This window comes from Schistocerca serialis, chromosome 9 (genome assembly GCF_023864345.2).
Source record: "Schistocerca serialis cubense isolate TAMUIC-IGC-003099 chromosome 9, iqSchSeri2.2, whole genome shotgun sequence".
Classification (NCBI taxonomy): Eukaryota; Metazoa; Arthropoda; class Insecta; order Orthoptera; family Acrididae; genus Schistocerca; species Schistocerca serialis.
Window position 1 is genome coordinate 394,267,457 of NC_064646.1, and position 21,341 is coordinate 394,288,797.

Consider the following 21,341-nt stretch of genomic DNA (forward strand, 5'->3'; position numbering starts at 1 on the left):
GGCGTATGCATTTGGAGTGATATGGGACCATTGATATGTCTTCATAAGATTCTGATAGGTGACACGTACGTAACCATTCTGTCTGATCACCTGCATCCTTTCACGCCCATTGTGCATTCCGACGGCCTTGGGCAATTCCAGCAGCACAATGCGACACAGCAAATGTCCAGAATTGCTACAGAGTGGCTCCAGAAGCACTCTTCGGACTTAAACACTTGTGCTGGCCACCAAACTCTTCAGACATGAACATTATTGAGCATATTTGGTATGCCTTGCTACGTGCTGTTCAGAAGAGATTTTCACTCCGTCGTACTCTTAAGGATTTACGGACAGCCCTGCAGAATTCATAGTGTCAGTTCCCTCCAGCACTGCTCCAGACATTAGTCGACTCTACGTGCTCGCGGGGGTTCAACACGATATCAGGCAGGTGAAACAGCTTCATTGTAAACTTTGCCTATAGGGGGCACGGATTAGGAACGTCTTAATCGTTCCGGAGGTACAAACCCAGAAAAGATTGAAAACCCAATCTGAAATAAAATTTTTGTATTTATGTGGAAACTGGTTGAGAGCATATGTTATTTGAATTACCCTATCAAGTATAGCAATTCTCGCTTAAAGGGTACCACTTGAGGAACTTTATCCCACAAGTGCTGTTATGCAATGTAAACGACATAACAACATCGTATTAGTGGCATGGACTCGAACTTCATGGAGATAGAAGCCTCGCAGGTGGGCCGTGGTAGACAAGGTGGCTGAAGCCAGCCCTGCTATAACTTTTCAGGTGCTGTCCTTCTCCCTGGACGGGGCGCGCATCACCTCTCTGCTGCAGCTGCTGGCGGAATGCCGAGGCCGCTTCCCTGACAGGTGTGGACGTCGCTCTCAGCACCACGCCACGGCTGTCCGGCTGCACCGCTTCCTGAAGGTACAATCGCCGATCACCTTCTGTACAGCGAACGTACGGCCATCTTTTTCTCTCCACTCGCCGCCGCCCGCACTTCGTGACTGGCTGAAGACCTCCCGTCTGGCTGAAGGCCTCCCGTCGGGTATACTGTTCGCCTGGTGCAAGTCTTTCGATTTGACGCCACTTCGGCGACTTGCGCGTCGATGGGGATGAAATGATGATGGTTAGGACAACACAACGTCCAGTCCCTGAGCGGAGAAAATCTCCGACCCAGTTGGGAATCGAACCCGGGCCCTTAGGATTGCCACTCTGTCGCGCTGACCACTCAGCTACCGGGGGCGGACGCTGGCTGAAGTAGTATCACGTATCACTTCCGACCGTATCGGACGCACTTGTCACACGAGTAGCATGGAACGCGTTATGTACATCCAGAACTTTCCACTGAAATAATGCAGAATAACGTGTGGTCCAGCTTTGGAACGCAAGCGGCAGCTGTTCTGTGTGGGAAGAATTCGATAAGTTCTTGGTAGGTTTCTGGAGGTAAGTGTCACCACAAGTCCAAGCACAGGTCAAAGAGTCCCCGTAAAGAACGGGCTTGTGGTTCGTGAACTCTGAGCTTCGCCCCATATTGTCTCCCATGCGTTCCATTGAGTTTAGATCAGGTGAATTTGGTGGCCAATACATCAACGTGAGTTCACTATAATGCTCCTCAAACCACTGTAGTACGATTCTACATGGATATTTATCCCGCTAGGACATCCTATCGTCACTGGAGAAACCATCATGCATGAAAGGATGAAGATGTTCCGTAATAATGTACGCGTAAACCACAGGTGTCATAGTTCCTCCGATTACTACGCCGATTCCCATGGAAATGCCTCCATAGCACAATACTTCACTCTGCGTCCCGCGTCCGTGGCGCGGTGCATGTTTCGTACCCGGACACGACGATCGACCTCTTGTCACCAAAACCGTGATTCAGCAACCACTGATCCACAGTACAGTCTTCAAGATCTCGATTACTTCCACAGATCGAATGGAAGCCCAGGTGAATCACCTGTCCATACCCATTAAAGTGACCACCTGTCAAAACCTTGACTAACTACAGTTTGCACCTCGGACTGCTGGAGTTCGAGTTTCTGGAAGGTACCAACAGAGATGTGGAGCCATGCGGACTCCAGTTCCATAGTCAGCTGCGCTGGGTCTCCCGACTCAGGTTCCACGGCGCGCAGAGCCCGATCGAGTTGGTTCCACAGATTCTCGATTGCGTACAAAATCCAGGGAGTCAAGTGGCCAGGGGCGTAAGGTAAACCCATACTAGACCCCTACGAAGCATGTACGTAAAGACAAATGTGTGACACTTTGCATTATCCTGTTGGTAGATGTCTTCATACCAAGGAAAAACCAACAGCATGTAGAGGTAAACGTGGTCCGCCAGGATAGATGTATACTTTTGTTGCTCCATTGTGCGTTCCATAATGACAATATCACCCAGGGAATATATTTACGTATGTTTGATGGGGAGGATATTCATCCGCCAAATAATTGTTAACACTCATAGTGAACCTTCAGCTGTCCTTGAGTTTGCACAATTCGCTTCGCTACTAGTTACGGTCAAATGAGCATTCCCGAGCATAAGCTCACCATAGTAGAAAAAAAATTACATTGCATGACAAGCTGTAGTTGTGAACTTTACTTCTTCACGAAATCTACTGTACGCAACTATTATTGTAAAAAAGTCCGCAGCTCGTGGTCTTGCGGTAGCGTTCTCGCTTCCCGCGCACGGGGTCCCGGGTTCGATTCCCGGCGGGGCCAGGGATTTTCTCTGCCTCGTGATGACTGAGTGTTGTGTGTCTTTCATCATCATTTCATCCCCATCGACACGCAAGTCGCCGAAGTGGCGTCAACTCGAAAGACTTGCACCAGGCGAACGGTCTACCCGATGGGATGCCCTAGCCACAAGGCATTTCCGTTGTAAAAAAACTTTTTCTACTATAGTGGGCTCAAAAGAGCAAATTACTCTTATTATGGTATAACTTTGCAGTCGTTCATGCCAGCTTATGCTTGATAATGTTCATTTGACCGAAACTAGTAGCGAAGAGAATTGTGCACCATGAATTTTAACACCCAGCGAATGCCACGAAAACATTATCCGGACCATTATACTTCCTCCGCCGGCATGGACTCTTCCGATGGTTGTTGCTGGGTGTCTGCTTTCAGAAGTTTGACGCCGTACGCACCAACGGCCATCTGACAGGGCCATCCACTCACCGCTCACTGGACGTTCATTTTCCCGTAAATTCCAGCCATCGTCTCTGATGTACAGTAGTTATCAGGGGTGCACGAACCAGGCACCTACTGCAGAGACCCATACACAGAAATGTTAGCCGAACAGTCATTGAGGAGACGCTGCTGGTAGCCTCTTGGTTCATCTTTGCAGTCAGTTGCTCAATAAATGCTCCCCTGTTCACTCTACACATCTCCGCAGCTGGGGTTCGCCTCCGTCATCTACGGAGATAATAGCCAATGTGTGGTTACAAGCCGCCTCTGGGATCACTATAATGTGAAGATCTAACATTCTAATCTTGCTGAGTACCTTTTTTTTCAAAATTGATTTAATTCGCTCTAAAGGCACTACATCCATGGAAATATTTTACACCAAAAGCGCTTCACCGTACGATAAAGGTAACGTAACAGTGACGAACAGAAAGCGCTGGTACTACCTCCACGGCTAGTGATCACAGGTTAAGTAATCACGAGGCATGCCATTTCATAACTGAAATGCTGGTACATTAATAACCGGTCTAACAACCAGAATGTTGAATACAAGCATGCTATTGTGCTAGAACTGTGTTTTCCAGGTGCGAGATATTAGTTTTGCAGGAGTTCCATGACTGTTACACCTGGTTGGTCAATACAGGGACGGTCAATGCTGGTTGTGGATAACGCTGGAGTTGTCGTCCGATGACGTCTCATATGTGCTCGACTGGAGACACATCTGGTGATCGATCAGGACTAGGGAACGTGTCGACGCTCTGCGGACCACGTTCGCTTACAACAGTGATGTGTGAGCGAGCGTTATCCTGTTGGAAAACACCGCCTGGAATACGTTTCATGAATGGCAGCACAACAGGTCGAATTACCAAACTGGCATACGAAGTTGCAGTCAGGGTGCTTGGGAAACCACGAGAGTACTCCTGCTGTCATAAGAAATCGCATCCCTGACCATAGCTACAGGTGTAGGTCCAGTGCGTCTAACTCGGGGACAGGTCGCTTGCAGGCCTCAACTGGCCTCCATAGAACCAACGCGCGGCTATCACTGGCACCAATGTAGGACCATCTTTCATCAGGAAACACAACAGACCTCCACTCTGGCTTTCAATGTGCTCTCATTTGGCGCCACTGAAGTTGCAACTGGCGGTGTTTTGGGGTCAGTAGAATGCCCGCTGTCCTTGAAGTAACCGATTTGAAACACTTCGTTGTGTCACTGTGGAGCCAAATGCTGCTCAAATTACTGCTGAATTTGCAATACGACGCTTACCGAGCGAAGTAGCGCAGTGGTTAGCACACTGCACGACTGTTCAAACCAGCGTCCAGCCATCCTGCCGAGATGTCTCCTTCGAAAGGGCATGACCGCTTCCCTTCCACATCCTTCCCTAATCCGAGCTTGTGCTCTGTCTCTGATGATCTCCTTGTCGACGGGACGCTAAACACTAATCTCCTCCTCCATCGAGCGAGGTGGTGCAGTGGTTAGCACACTGCACGACTGTTCAAACCAGCGTCCAGCCATCCTGCCGAGATGTCTCCTTCGAAAGGGCATGACCGCTTCCCTTCCACATCCTTCCCTAATCCGAGCTTGTGCTCTGTCTCTGATGATCTCCTTGTCGACGGGACGCTAAACACTAATCTCCTCCTCCATCGAGCGAGGTGGTGCAGTGGTTAGCACACTGCACGACTGTTCAAACCAGCGTCCAGCCATCCTGCCGAGATGTCTCCTTCGAAAGGGCATGACCGCTTCCCTTCCACATCCTTCCCTAATCCGAGCTTGTGCTCTGTCTCTGATGATCTCCTTGTCGACGGGACGCTAAACACTAATCTCCTCCTCCATCGAGCGAGGTGGTGCAGTGGTTAGCACACTGCACGACTGTTCAAACCAGCGTCCAGCCATCCTGCCGAGATGTCTCCTTCGAAAGGGCATGACCGCTTCCCTTCCACATCCTTCCCTAATCCGAGCTTGTGCTCTGTCTCTGATGATCTCCTTGTCGACGGGACGCCAAACACTAATCTCCTCCTCCATCGAGCGAGTTGGTGCAGTGGTTAGCACACTGCACGACTGTTCAAACCAGCGTCCAGCCATCCTGCCGAGACGTCTCCTTCGAAAGGGCATGACCGCTTCCCTTCCACATCCTTCCCTAATCCGAGCTTGTGCTCTGTCTCTGATGATCTCCTTGTCGACGGGACGCTAAACACTAATCTCCTCCTCCATCGAGCGAGGTGGTGCAGTGGTTAGCACACTGCACGACTGTTCAAACCAGCGTCCAGCCATCCTGCCGAGATGTCTCCTTCGAAAGGGCATGACCGCTTCCCTTCCACATCCTTCCCTAATCCGAGCTTGTGCTCTGTCTCTGATGATCTCCTTGTCGACGGGACGCTAAACACTAATCTCCTCCTCCATCGAGCGAGGTGGTGCAGTGGTTAGCACACTGCACGACTGTTCAAACCAGCGTCCAGCCATCCTGCCGAGATGTCTCCTTCGAAAGGGCATGACCGCTTCCCTTCCACATCCTTCCCTAATCCGAGCTTGTGCTCTGTCTCTGATGATCTCCTTGTCGACGGGACGCTAAACACTAATCTCCTCCTCCATCGAGCGAGGTGGTGCAGTGGTTAGCACACTGCACGACTGTTCAAACCAGCGTCCAGCCATCCTGCCGAGATGTCTCCTTCGAAAGGGCATGACCGCTTCCCTTCCACATCCTTCCCTAATCCGAGCTTGTGCTCTGTCTCTGATGATCTCCTTGTCGACGGGACGCTAAACACTAATCTCCTCCTCCATCGAGCGAGGTGGTGCAGTGGTTAGCACACTGGACTCGCATTCGGGAGGACGACGGTTCAATGCCGCGTCCGGCCACGGTGATTTAGGTTTTCCGTGATTTCAATAAATCGCTCCAGGCATATTCCGGGATGGTTCCTTTGAAAGGACACCGCCGGCTTCTTTCCCTGTCCTTCCCTAATTCTATGAGACCGATGACCTCGCTGTCTGGTCTCCTCTCCCAAAAACAACCCTACCCTCCTCCTCCCGTACGATGCGCCAGAGCCATACGCCGAACGTGACCCTCTACCCCCTTGGTAGTGCCACAAGCACGTCCGGAGGCCGACCTTTCTGCGACCTTACATTCTCGTGACCATCGTTGTCAGACATGTCCTTACGGGGCAGGTCCGACCGCCTTGGTGCAGGTCTTATTACATTCGACGCCACATTTGGCCACCTGTGCGCTGGATGGGGATGAAAGGATGATGAAGACAACCCAACACCCACTCCCTGAGCGGAGAAAATCCCCGACCCAGCCGGGAATCAAACCCGGGCCCCTTAGGACGGAAGTCCGTCACGCTGATCATTCAGCTGTCGGACGCTGTCAGATATCGTGTACAGCGGCTACATTCCTGCCAAGTCTCTCCGCAATATCGCAGGAGGAACATCCCTTTTCTCGTAGCTCTATTACAGACCTCGTTCAAAGTCAGTGAATTGTTGATAATGGTGTATGTGTCACCTTAAAGTTATTCGTGAGTAACATCAACTCACCAAGTAAAATCTCAAAGGTAACAAACGTTCACGACCCTTACATCGTGTATTTAAAGCAAACCTGACTTGCATCCTCATAGTGGAGCTACTTGCGCAATTCTTAAGCGAGTAGAGCGAAATTTCAACAGATATCATCTTTCAGGTGTAGAAACACTACTGCTCCTTTGGGCTACGATTTTTTCGTCAGTGAATAACACAGCCAACATCTCTGATTATTGTCTCACATAGTTTCTTAGTTAATGTAGATTTCTTGAAGACTGTTGTGGACTTTTGTCATTCGCTTACTTGTGATTATGTATCTTTACAGCAAATAAAGAAATAAAAGAATATAAAGTAAATAATAATAGTATTATCTATATTCTTTTAATTCTCGGAATTATACAGTTCTTTCTATGTTACTCTTTCATTTTCAAACACTTACTACGTAGAAACGATGCGTCAAAAATGATTGTTGTAAATTTTGAAGAAATTTCAGATGCTAATCCTTCTATAGAGTTGTTAATACTAAGATCTATGGAAGTCATCTTCAGTTCCGATTCTCCTTCTAAAGCCGCTCTGACACGGAGTAAAACTAAGCCTATGACCGGGTGTGGAATTCTGGTGTCCTATTCAAACTTCAGACTTAAACACGTCCAGTTAACAGCGTCCGCCTATTCCGTCCTTCCTACATAATCGCCCATCCTTTGTCACTGTTAACCATATAAATTCCCGTATCTTCCACTAATTCGATTCGAAATTCTATGATATGAGGTTGTGCCCTTCATATATATTAAATAACAAACAGCTAACACTTCAGAACACCATTACTCTCTTGCATTAGATTCTTTGGACGCCAATGCTTTCAGATTTTATCAGTGGCGAAAGTTTGCCTTTATCTTTCTGAGGAAACGTTCTGTAGGTGTCTTACAGAGTAAACTCGACGATGTGAATGTTTGTCACAAGCACCAGCGACATCATTGTCTCGCGGTCCAGTGGCGGTGCACCTTTTTATTATTGAAGTTAGATAAGCGCGTTATGCGAAAGAAATCTTAAGAATACAAACCATTTTCATCTATTCCAAACCGGAACTCTGAATCTTATAATACCAAATACTTTTAGTTAGATATGACGCACAATAGCCTCCTGACACGTCTAGTACCTATTAAGCGGTCGCCCGGCTGTTTCGTCTGGAGAAAGAGATCGCTACGTTTGTAATTAGCCAATGTTTAATTTTTCTTATTCACCTATTTATTTCTAACATAGCAGAAAACAAGTTCTATGCTGGGAGAAAACCTATTTAAATAGACCTACCGGTATTGAGGGAAAGAACAAAAGCTATTCAAGAAAACAGCACGTCAGTACTGCAGTAATGCTTATGTTATGTGATGCATACTAAATTCCTGAGATGAACTTCATTTGAAATTACTTGCTGACAATACCTTCTTATTAAAATTTCAAAACCTACGACAGTATAATATTCTTAAGTAGCTTCTTATGATTGTAAACTACGCACTGAAAACATTAAGCTGAAGCCGCCTCTACTTCATTTCTATTGTGATAACGGAAAAACACAACCGACATCATCGCTATGGCAGTTACTTGAATTGTCACTGTCACAGTTATTAATTAATGAAATAATGATCTCCTCCGCTGAATATTCGAGATAAGCTTCATTCTGTCATGCTGAAGTCTGTTGTAAACCCTCTCATCAAGTGTTTGATCGTCAGTAGTAAACAATTCACTATAATCTCATGACCCCTGCACATTGATACAAGGAAAGCCCTTTCTGTTCATATGTTGGGCTTCTTGTAGAGAAGGCTTCATGGTTGGTTTATCCGTGCAATCGACGGCCGACAAAACAACGGAAATGATACCTTAATTGTAACTGGACTTTTAGAGATTATAGTTCTGTTACCTTTCTGGAAAATCGGATGCACAAAGGTGCTTTTTGGGTAACATGATGAAGAACATCTGAAAATGTTTGTGATACAGTTGTCTGGTGTAGGCCCCTGTACTTATCTCTTCTCCTAAACCAGTCTGAAAACCTGTGCCTGCTAAATAGCACAAAAAAGCTTTCATTTTCGCTTCGTTTAGAAAAACGCCTTCTTTCGTGATTTTCGAAAAGGAAGTCATTCGCCAGCCAAATAATGCTTTCATTGTTAAATCTGTATGAACTTCTGCAGTTTCTCTCTTCCCAACATTACTTTGGGCGATGTATATCTTTTTTTGCCTTCTCAGCAATATAAACTGTCCCAATTTCAGTAAAAAAACTCGGTAAAACTTAACCTCGACAGAACTTACTCAGTTCGAAGTATGCTACAGCGCTCACTTCAAAAAACGGACTATTTTTCTTTGTCTGTGAGAAACGTTTCTAGTTTCTTTCATACGAAATCGGACTATGATATTCGCGTCGTACAACTTCACGCACCTATTTACTCAAATTGAGAACGTTCTCGGGTGAAGTATATTCTCCAACTCTCTTTATTCAGGCGAATCTGGGTATGCTCTCCGAAATTCCGAAAATAAAGTAACATCCTCCGTTTTATTCATACGGCCCATTGTTTCGAACTATGCTTACACTGAGTGGCAGCTTAGGATTGTCAACTAGCAGCCTCTGCTCCCAGCCAGCCAACAGTCAAGAAAGCCACCCGGTAAATTTAGAGTTAATCTTACTACTTTTCCCTTTTTTTTATAGATGTTGTTGAAAACTACGAAACGATGACTTTTGCTGGCGTTTACATAAAAAATATTAATACTGTCGTCTTTTTTAAATTAAAATCATATCACTAAAAGATAAAAGAACACATAAGAGAAAGGGGACATTCTTCTAAGAAAGAGCACAAAGCTTATCTTAAAAGCTGAATGACCACCAAAGAGAAACGGGAAGAGGAGAGGCGGAGAGGGAAAAGAGAACAGGCGCCCTGATGAGGATTGCAATAGGAGAGGAAGAGCTGTACTTGGTAGGACGAATGAATATCGTGGCAGATCTGATTGTCTGGGAGATACAGTCAGTTGAAATTGCATTAGGACAGGATATGGAGTGTATGTAATTGTGAGACCGGTGGGATGTGTCTGTAAAGGTGCAGCAGCATACCGGGATTGGTGATCTGAGATGAAACAATGGGTTATTGGAAGCTACTTTGCGTATAGTGTAGGATATTTGGGGTGTTCGATGTGAGTAACAAGGGATTAGAATTTAAGGAGAATGTAGAGGATCCACATGGTTGAAGGTGGAAAGCGAAGTAGAGTGCATAATGTTCCAGGATTTGGAGGAACCTACAGAACTTTGGTGGGGCAGATACCAAAGCAAGATTTGCGTAGGAGAGGGTGGATGAGATCAAGGTTTTGTAGGCGTTGAGGAAAGTGGAAGGGTGTAATTCTCAAGTCCGACCATTTAGTCGTTTTACTATGATTTGGACTTCCTGTTGAATGGTGAGGTTTCCATGTTAATTGCTGGTCTAGCTTTAGTCCAACGTATTTTAGTGTATTAGTTAAGTGGATACCAAAGTTTCGTTTTCTAGCCACCGTGGGCCAATTGGGACCGACTGACCGTAGTGTCATCCGCTGCCAATGGCATCAGTGGAGGCGGTATGGAGGGGCGTGAGGCCAGCACGCCTCACTCCCGGTCACTGTCGATTCTCTCGACCTCGGAGCCGCTACTTGTCATTCAAGTAGCCCCTCAATTGGCGTCATGAGGCTGTGTGCGCCCCGTACTAGTCTTCCTAGCAAAGAAAACTCTTGGAGAGTTCCAGGAAAGGAATCTAAGACCACCGTATAGCAGGGGGATATATTTATCACTGAATTAATGGAAGTGGACAGTTAACTGCATAGTACTGTCATAAATGGTAAGATAAAGGTCATGGAGATGAAAAGTACAGTGATTCGTCCTACAGTTATTGGCTAAGTTTGGAAGGGGTTTGTCCTGAGAATCCGTTGGTTGCACCATCTATATCTACATGTACATATACATGGAAGTGCCTGGTAGAGGGTTCATCGAACCACCTTCACAATTCTCTATTATTCCAATCTCGTATAGCGCGCGGAAAGAATGAACACCTATATATTTCCGTACGAGCTCTGATTTCCATTATTTTATCGTGGTGATAATTGTTCCCTATGTAGGTCGGTGTCAACAAAATATTTTAGCATTCGGAGGAGAAAGTTGGCGTTTCGAATTTCGAGAGAAGATTTCGTCGCAACGAAAGACGCGTTTCTTTTAATGATGTCCAGCCCAAATCCTGTACCATTTCATTTACACCCTCTACCATATTTCGCGATTATACAAAACGTACTGCCTTTCCTTGAACTTTTTCGATGCACTCCGTCATTCCTATCTGGTAAGAATCCCACACCGCGCAGCAGTATTCTAAAAGAGGACGGACAAACGTAGTGTAGGCAGTCTCCTTAGTAGGTCTGTTACATTTTCTAAGTGTCCTGCCAATAAAAAACAGTCTTTGGTTAGCCTTCCCCTCAACATTTTCTGTGTGTTCCTTCCAATTTAAGTTGTTCGTAATTGTAATAGCTAGGTATTTAGTTGAATTTACGGCGTTTAGATTGGACTGATTTATCGTGTAACCGAAGTTTAACGAGTTCCTTTTAGCACTCATGTGGATGACCTCACACTTTTCATTATTTAGGGTCAACTGCCACTTTTTGCACCATTCAGATATCTTTTCTAAATCGTTTTACAATTTGTTTTGATCTTATGATGACTTTATTAGTCGACAAACGACCACGAGGTAAACTGATTTATGTAGATCTAGAGGGATCTTTGGGACCTCTGGAGTGTAGCGTAAAGGGTGGAAAAAGCTGTATCGTCAGTGTACTAAAATAGGTGGACTAGCGGAATTGGTTTGGACATGTCGACATTGTAGGCGAGATAAAGGAGAGGAAATAAGGTGGAGCCTTGGGACACACCTGCAGTGGGATGGAAGGTATGGGAATTGGTATGGTTAATGGTGACAAAGGACGGGGGGATTAGACAGGAAGGACACAATAACGCATAAGGACGTGCGTCTAAGTCTGGAGTTTGAATAGGAGACTGGAATATCATATCGAGCCAAGATGAGACACCCCCGTTATGTCCTTTATTGGATTTTGCGTGATTTAGCGAAGCCACCAAACAGTTAATTATTATGATTATATGACCGTGTGCTTAATAGATGAAAGGCTATCGGTTTTTTTGCTGTGGCTTCGGGGGTATTTCAACCGAGTGCGGCTGTCCTGGCACGGAATAGTTAATGATTGAATATTTGTCTATTATTAAAGACCATAAAGGTTGCGATGTACAAATTGATACGTATTTTCCACTAACACGCAAATTCTGAGGCAGTTGCTACCTTCGCCTTACACGTTTAGTTACGATTATATCTTTTATTGGTTGCTGATTCTAAGTACTTCGTCACACGCAATGCTGATGGTTAACATCCACAACAATCCTCACTGCAATCCATGGTTGTTGCTGGCCGACGTGATTGACGCGAAACACGTAATTCGGCACTTGTCCCTTTTGGTTTCATATCACTCTCGAATCGGTATCGATGAGGGTCAACCCCACGACGATCAGGGGGACGCGCTCATTTGTCATACTCTGGTGAATTTACCGTTTACTACTCACTCGACCACCATTCTTGCCCGTCTCTCCAGTACTACTACTCACTCGAGTCTCACTGCCTCCTGTAGCGCTCGACAATCGACTCCTGTCGGCTATCGACCTGGGTGTCGGATACTAGCATCTATTTACAATGAAATGAACACCCTTAGCTGCTTACAGGCGTTGACATACGTCAACGGGGACAGATGAAAATGTGTGCCCCGACCGGGACTCGAACCAGAGATCTCCTGCTTACATGGCAGACGCTTTATCCATCTGAGCCACCGAGGACACAGAGGATAGCGCGACTGCAGGGATTCATCTCTGGCACGCCTCCCGCGAAACCCAAACTCTCAACGTAATGTCCCGCACTACATTCGTAGTGCCCCCGCCCATTATACTCATTACTCGCGGCGCGTTGCCGATTCCCGTAAGAGTTCGGGCACTGTTTGTGCATTCGCACAGAAGAAGAAGACGGTCAAGTGGTCGGTGAGCCTTAACTATATATTTTACTAAGATGGTATCTGTTATCTTAGTAAAATATACTAGCATCTGTGATCGGGGAAGATCAGTTTGGATTCCGTAGAAACATTGGAAGACGTGAGGTAATACTGACCCTACGACTTATCTTAGAAGCTAGATTAAGGAAAGGCAAACCTACATTTCTAGCATTTGAAGACTTAGAGAAAGCTTTTGACAATGTTGACTGGAATACTCTCTTTCAAATTCTGAAGGTGGCAGGGGTAAAATACAGGGAGCGAAAGGCTATTTACAACTTGTACAGAAACCAGATGGCAGTTATAAGAGTCGAGGGACGTGAAAGGAAAGCAGTGGTTGAGAAGGGAGTGAGACAGGGTTGTAGCCTTTCCCCGATGTTATTCAATCTGTATAATGAGCAAGCAATAAAGGAAACAAAAGAAAAATTCGGAGTAGGTATTAAAAGCCATGGAGAAGAAATAAAAACTTTGGGTTTCAAAAACTTTGAGGTTTGCCCATGACATTGTAATTCTGTCAGAGATAGTAAAGGACTTGGAAGAGCAGTTGAACGGAATGGATAGTGTCTTGAAAGGAGGATATAAGATGAACATCAACAAAATCAAAACGAGGATAATGGAATGTAGTCGAATTAAGTCGGGTGATGCTGAGTGAATTAGATTAGGAAATGAGACACTTAAAGTAGTAAAGGAGTTTTGCTATTTGGGGAGCAAAATAACTGATGATGGTCGAAGTAGAGAGGATATAAAATGTAGACTGGCAATGGCAAGGAAAGCGTTTCTGAAGAAGAGAAATTTGTTAACATCGAGTATAGATTTAAGTGTCAGGAAGTCATTTCTGAAAGTATTTGTATGGAGTGTAGCCATGTATGGAAGTGAAACATGGACGATAAATAGTTTGGACAAGAAGAGAATAGAAGCTTTCGAAATGTGGTGTTACAGAAGAATGCTGAATATTAGATGGGTAGATAACTAATGAGGAGGTATTGAATAGGATTGGGGAGAAGAGAAGTTTGTGGGACAACTTGACTAGAAGAAGGGATCGGTTGGTAGGATATGTTCTGAGGCATCAAGGGATCACCAATTCAGTATTGGAGGGCAGCGTGGAGGGTAAAAATCGTAGAGGGAGGCCAAGAGATGAATACACTAAGCAGATTCAGAAGGATGTAGGTTGCAGTAGGTACTGGGAGATGAATTAGCTTGCACAGGATAGAGTAGCACGCAGAGCTGCATCAAACCAGTCTCAGGACTGAGGACCACAACAGCAACTATGTTCGTGGGATCATGGATCCCTTACATACTCCTTGTGAGATGAGCTTTAAAGGGAAAATAGAAATTTTAACGAGTGAGACGATATGTGGTGGAACTTAGTCTCTTGTACAAATTATTGCCTAGGTTGGGAGGGGTTGGTCTCAAGAATTTGTTGGTTGCACCAACACTGCTGAGGGTTTCCTCCTTCATCTTTCTAAGGAAACTTGTTGCAGGTGTCTTACAGGGTGAACTCGACCATGTGGATGTTCGCGCCCATCATCAGCACCATCATCGCCTCGCGGTCCAGCGGCGGCGCGCCCGTCCAGAAGGCGTACGTGATGCCGCTGTGGCTGCCCTTCGACACGCAGTCCTCGCCCGCCTACGAGGCGGTCTACGCCGTCCAGGTGGCGAGCGGCTGGACGCTGTCAGAGACCACGGTGCTCCTGGACGGGGCGCTGCTGTCGCTGATGCTGCACGCCGCCGCAGAGCTGGCCGTCCTCAACGACGGCCTCTGCTCCGCTGGCGCCGGCGTGCGGCCGCCGAGCGACGCCCTTCGACTCCCTGCACGCACTGCAAATCCAGAATTGTCACTCGACTACCCCAAAGATTTTACTGCAAGCTCCAGAGGCCCTAAGCAGGATCATATGTTAGGTCAACTGGTGATCAACATACAACATCATCAAACTATCATCACGTAAGTGATAACTAACTACCCGTTTTGTTGTTATTTTCTATGAATAAATAAGCAGTCTCGGTTGCAGTGTTAAAACAGTTTTTATTATTTCCCAGTGACTTTGTCGAGTTCACCCTGTAAGACACCTGCAGCACGTTTCCTCAGAAAGATTGAGGCGAAAATCTGGGCAGTGCTGGTGCAACCAACGAAGTCTCGATATCAACCCCTCCCAGTCTAGGCAATAATTTCTACAAGAGAATTTAAGTTCCACCACATATCGTCTCACTCGCTAAAATTCCTTTTTTCCTTCTAAATCTCAACTCACAGGGAGTAGCACTAAACTTATGTCTGGGTATGATATTCCAGTCTCCTATTCAAACTCCGGACTTAGACGCACGTCCATCTACCTTATTGCGTCCTTACTAACTAATTCCCCACGTGATTACGTAGGCTTTCCCGGCGTAATAAGTCTTGAAAGTCTCTTCGGGTTTGCTGCCGGATCCTAAAATCAAATACTTTTCGATCATTTTCTGTTTTATTCCAGTTTTTTGGACACCGACACGACACAGCGTTTTTAAAGCTTTGAGAAGGGGCATTTACCTGCTGATATATTTTATACACGGCATCCAATGTACCCGTCGCCACCAAATATCAGTAAGTTGTTTCATATTTTCAGTGTCACTAAATGGGGTCAAGCCACTAGTATAAAATTTTGTATTCCTTCCGTAAGCCAATCCAAAGGTACCTAAAATAGCTGAAGTCGTGTGCACCTCGTACCAGTCTTCCTACCAAGGAAAACTCTTTAAGAGTTACAGGGAACGAATCTAAGACCCCTGAATAGCAGGAAGACATACTGACCACTGAATTATGGAAGTGGACAGTTAACTGCATGGTACTGCCTAAATTGTAAGATAAAGGCCATGGAGATGAAAAGTACAGTGGCTCGTTCTACAATTATTGCTTACGTTTGGGAGGAGTTTATCCGGAGAATCCGTTGGTTGCACCAGGGAGGTAAACTGTCTTAGGTCTACAGGGATCGTTCGATATTTCGGCGATCCAACTGGTCGCCATCTTCAGGAAAATGCTGCTTCTGCTGATGGGTCCCGCTGAGAACTGACGCCAGGTTGCAAATCGACGTCCTATATAGGCCACCATTCAGTACACGTCGCATGCGCCGCCCATCACGGTTTTTGCCTTCCAAGACAGGGAGGTGGCGCCGCCCTTAGTGAAACACTGCTGGCAACGGTATATCGCAATCAAGGCCGCACCGAAGAACGTTTTGTTTTGATGCGAGATAATACAGGATTCCACGACTTGCTAAGAGAAACCCATTGTCTCTGTTGATTAAATTATCAGCCAACCTAATTTCAATTGCCTCTTTATACACACTGTTCCAAAAACTGGAAATGTTGGCAACTAACACAGTTTCACCAAATTTTATACTGTGTCCCTCATTTAGGTAGTGTTCTGCTACCGCCGATTTTTCCGGCTGTTGTAGCCTCGTATGACGGCGATGTTCCACACACCTGTCATGCACTGTGCGAATCGACCGGCCAATGTAAGCTTTCCCACATTGACACGGAATTTTGTACACACCGGGTTTCCTAAGCCCCAAATCATCTTTCACAGAGCCGAGCAGAGCCTTAATCTTAGAAGGTGGACGGAACACACACTTAATGTTAAAATTATTTAAAATTCGTCCAATCTTACACGATAAGCCTCTAGTATAAGGAAGAAAGGACACAGATCTATGTTCCTCTTCATATACCTCCGCAGATGGTCCAAACTCCATAGCCCGACGAATCTGCTTCTCGGTGTATCCATTTTCCTTAAAAACAGCCATCAAATTCTCAAGTTCTTGGGTTAAGCTGTCTGCGTCGGAAATGGCATATGCTCCCCGTACCAAAGTCCTAAGGACGCCACTGCGTTGGTGTGGTGGATGACAACTCTTAGGATGCAGATACCAATCTGTGAGCGTCGGCTTTCGGTGAACACTGTGTCCTAAAGTGCCATCTGGTTTTTTTATAAACCATAACGTCTAAAAATTGAAGCATCCCTCCATAGTAAATTTGACACTTTTAACCATACCAATTCCCGTACTTCCGCCCCATCCACTCTACTCTCCTTTATCTCGCCTACAATATCGATATGCCCAAACCAACTCCTCTAATCTACCTCTTTCAGTACACTGATGACACCGCTTTTTTCGTCCTTTACCCTACACTCCATAAATCCGAACGATCCCTGTAGACCTAAGACAGTTTACCTCCCTGGTGCAACCAACGGATTCTCCGGATAAACTCCTCCCAAACGTAAGCAATAATTGTAGAACGAGCCACTGTACTTTTCATCTCTATGGCCTTTATCTTACAATTTAGGCAGTACCATGCAGTTAACTGTCCGCTTCCATAATTCAGTGGTCAGTATGTCTTCCTGCTATTCAGGGGTCTTAGATTCGTTTCCTGTAACTCTTAAAGAGTTTTCCTTGGTAGGAAGACTGGTACGAGGTGCACACGGCTTCAGCTTTTTTAGGTACCTTCGGATTGGCTTACGGAAGGAATACAAAATTTCATAGTAGTGGCTTGACCCCATTTAGTGACACTGAAAATATGAAACAACTTACTGATATTTGGTGGCGACGGGTACATCGGATGCCGTGTATAAAATATCCCAGCAGGTAAATGCCCCTTCTCAAAGCTTTAAAAACGCTGTGCCGTGTCGGTGTCTAATAAACTGGAATAAAACAGAAAATGATCGAAAAGTATTTTTTTAAAAATAAGTAACTTGCTTTGTCCCTCAACTGACAACCCGCACTAGAAACAAGAAAGAGGCAGCAGATTACCCTATTACGGCATGTGGTCATATAACATTCTGGAGGTGTAGTTCATATTATGGGTGCACACGTGACACTGGATATGCTTACCTACAAAGGCCCCAAGAATAGTGCACGCGGCTCTCGGCAGATGGCACCTGCAGACTGCGAGCTACGTTTGTGCAAATTTGCTAAAACTTGTCATAACAACAAACCAAGACAGTTATTACACATGACTAGTGTTCTAAAAGTTGTTGATAACATGCTTATATTAATAGTCCGAATAATCGGGGTGAACAAAAATTAAAAACCAAAGTGCAAAAAATACGTTGCTATGTAGGGAAAGCAAACAAGTATATAGGGTAGCTCCTAATACCAATATTGAATGTTCAAAGTAATACTATAGCCAACAGCACTGTTCATACTCTCGCCTCCCTAAAACCAGAAACTGCGACCCTCCCTCTCACTTTGATGATTTGCATTTTTAATTTATTTATACTAACTAGGATAATATATTAAGACGTAACATTCTAAACGTACGAAGGACCAAAACTAAAGTTTTGAGATATGACAATAAAAATGTTGCATGACATACGAAATTAGCATGCTTGTTTCTACGGTGGTAAACATTTATTATCATCCAGGAAATATAAACTATACTGCAAGTCCAGAGAAAACTGCATCGAATTGCCCAGAAAAATAAAACTAAAAACTTGAGAGGAAAAGCGGTCCTGCACATTACGTTACCCAGACTAAATGGGCGAAGTCCTATAGAGATGTCATGCTACATATTATGGTTGACAAAACGTATCTAGCTATAAATATCTGAGGACATGTAAACAATGCGAAACAGAAGTCATCACTTTGCAGTATCATTAAACAAATTAGTAAAAAACTGCCGACAGTGATGTAGTATAAGGGACACCATAGTAAACAGCTCCCTTTTTTCAGCATACAGTCGTGAAATATTTTGCTGAATGTCGTGTATGAATGAAAGTAGTGCTTGAATGAAACCACCAACAGTTTTGCCTTCTTTAGCATGCTCACACTTTCCCAATGTTCAACTTCACTGAATGTCCTACTGATGCGCATTATTCCAGGTGAGGAGATTTTAATTTGTGCAGAACAACTTATGTGTAGCTTTGTTATGATGATGACAGTTTAGAAGTCAATAAAGTCCTTTTGCTCCATTCTTGGTGTGTTAAATGTTGAAGAAAGGCGTGCTCATGTAATTAATTATTGTAAATCATCAGGTACGTAACATTTAGCAACCTCCTTGCGCTTTTCTAGTAAGGAAAAATTTCTGTCATAAGCTACGAAACTGTTATATTGTATTGATTAGCTGTTTCATCGGTTCTTTGTAAAATATTGATACGTTATGAGTGAAACACACGCAACACTGTTGTAATATTCCATAATATTTATTACGTATTTGTTACACGAACCGGTTTTCGGCTGTTACGCCATCATCAGGTACGTGCAAAGCTAGGTATGTAGTGAAGTGAAATTTTGTTGGATCAAAAATTTAAAACTGTTGCATCTACAAACTATCTCCAGACGCAGTCACATAAGTAACAAGACAAATAAATGGTTCAAATGGCTCTGAGCACTATGGGACTTAACATGTATGGTCATCAGTCCCCTAGAACGTAGAACTACTTAAACCTAACTAACCTAAGGACAGCACACAACACCCAGTCATCACGAGGCAGAGAAAATCCCTGACCCCGCCGGGAATGGAACCCGGGAACCCGGGCGTGGTAAGCGAGAACGCTACCGCACGACCACGGGGCTGCGGACGTAACAAGACACTACGAACATGTACACACATATAAATACAAGGTTTTTGTTCTGTCCACAGCAGCTGTCACTCTAAATCAAACGTTTCTTTTCGTTATCAGTTACATTGACGGCCTTTTTAGTGCAATTCAGAATATGGAACAGACGTGATGCTACGTTCTTAGCTCCACGATACCTGTCATCCTCGTGCACAATTACATTACTGCCTGACTGCTGTCATGAACATAAACATAGCAGTTGTAATACGAGACTGTGTCTAAAAGTGGGTAAAACAAAGCTGGTTTCATACTGATTGCTAATGAAATGTCACTTCCACAACACGACAAACAATAAGGCAAATATTACGTCCGCGCGTTAAAGTGATGCAATTCAAAGCTGACTGGCGAGCATATTTAGAATGAAGAAGGCCGTGGAGCTAATACCAGCTCCTTCTGTTCGTCCCTGTTACGATTCGTTTCCTTTGTAATATGGTGAAGCGCTTTTAGTGTAATACACTCGCATGGATGTAGCACCTGTAGAGCGAATTAAATCAATTTTGAAAAAAAAATTGTACTTTTCGCGGTTAGAATAGCGGCGACTTGTAAGCACACATTTGCTATTATCTCACAAACTGGTATTTTGCGGACCAATCTGCACTGGAACTTTCTGCCTCTATTGTTATCACTTTCACCGGTGCCAGCTGTCGCTACTGACTATTATACACGCTATACACAAAGATTTGGCGCCTCTTGTGACTGTCTCACCTTGGTACCCCACCAGGCACCAATCCACCCTTTTTAGCAGCAGCATTCTATTTCAGTTTCTGTAATTCATAGTAACATGATTTAATTGAACGGTCGACACGTGTACCGCTGGTTCTAGTGCCCAACGGATAAACAAAATTTCGGCGATGAGATACGTCGCTAGCGTCCGATGTGCTGACGAACTGACCTCCCGGGAGCGCCTTACACGTTTCATGCTCGAGTGCGCTTGTCGGCGGCCGAACAGGCAATCGCACCAGCGATAGCATGGGTGTAGTTACTCCGTGAGCCGTGGCCGCCAGAGCGTTGCATATGCTGAATGTCTTCTTAATTAGACCTAGAGCTAAGCCTTGCTGACATTATAGCAGCAGCTCCTGCTGTGTATTTCGATGGCTTCTCTAACGATGCTGCCGCAATATTTGGAAGTTTGTGCTCGAATACTGGTACATTCGTACTTCATCTCATGAGTCTCGGACAAAGAATGCGCCGCGACCGCCGATTAAACTTTGCTCCCACCCCTAAGTCATCCCCGTTTTCAAGAAGGGACGTCGAACAGATGTGCAGAGCTATAGACCTATATCTCTATCGTCGATCAGTTGTAGAATTTGGGAACACGTATTATGTTCGAGTATAATGACTTTTCTGGAGACTAGAAATCTACTCTGTAGGAATCAGCATGGATTTCGAAAAAGACGATCGTGTGAAGCCAAGCTAGTGCTATTCGTCGACGAGGCTCAGAGGGTCATAGACATGGGTTCCCAGGTAGATGCCGTGTTTCTTGACTTCCGCAAGGCGTTCTATACACTTCCCCACAGTCGTTTAATGAACAAAGTAAGAGCATATGGACTATCTGACCAATTGTGTGATTGGATTGAAGAGTTCCTAGATAACAGAACGCAGTATGTCATTCTCAATAGAGAGAAGTCTTCCGAAGTAAGAGTGATTTCAGGTGTGCCGCAGGGAAGTGTCGTAGGACCGTTGCTATTCACAATATACATAAATGACCTTGTGGATGACATCGGAAGTTCACGGAGGCTTTTTGCGGATGATGCTGTGGTATATCGCGAGGTTGTAACAATGGGAAATTGTACTGAAATGCATGAGGATCTGCAGCGAATTGACGCATGGTCCAGGGAATGGCAATAAAATCTCAATGTAGACAAGTGTAATGTGCTGCGAATACATAGAAAGATAGATCCCTTATCATTTAGCTACAATATAGCAATTAATTCCATAAATTATCTGGGAGCACGCATTAGGAGTGATTTAAAATGGAATGATCATATAAAGTTGATGCT

General features: G+C 44.9%; 1 protein-coding gene across 1 annotated transcript in view; it reads left to right on the forward strand.

The window, feature by feature from the left end:
- Positions 1–21,341, forward strand: part of LOC126419646 (uncharacterized) — a 179,593-nt gene that overhangs the window by 107,555 nt on the left and 50,697 nt on the right. The window contains exons 4-5 of the mRNA XM_050086835.1: positions 782–922; positions 14,252–14,712. Coding sequence (XP_049942792.1) covers positions 782–922; positions 14,252–14,712 — 602 coding nt within the window. The remainder of the gene's footprint in view (positions 1–781; positions 923–14,251; positions 14,713–21,341) is intronic.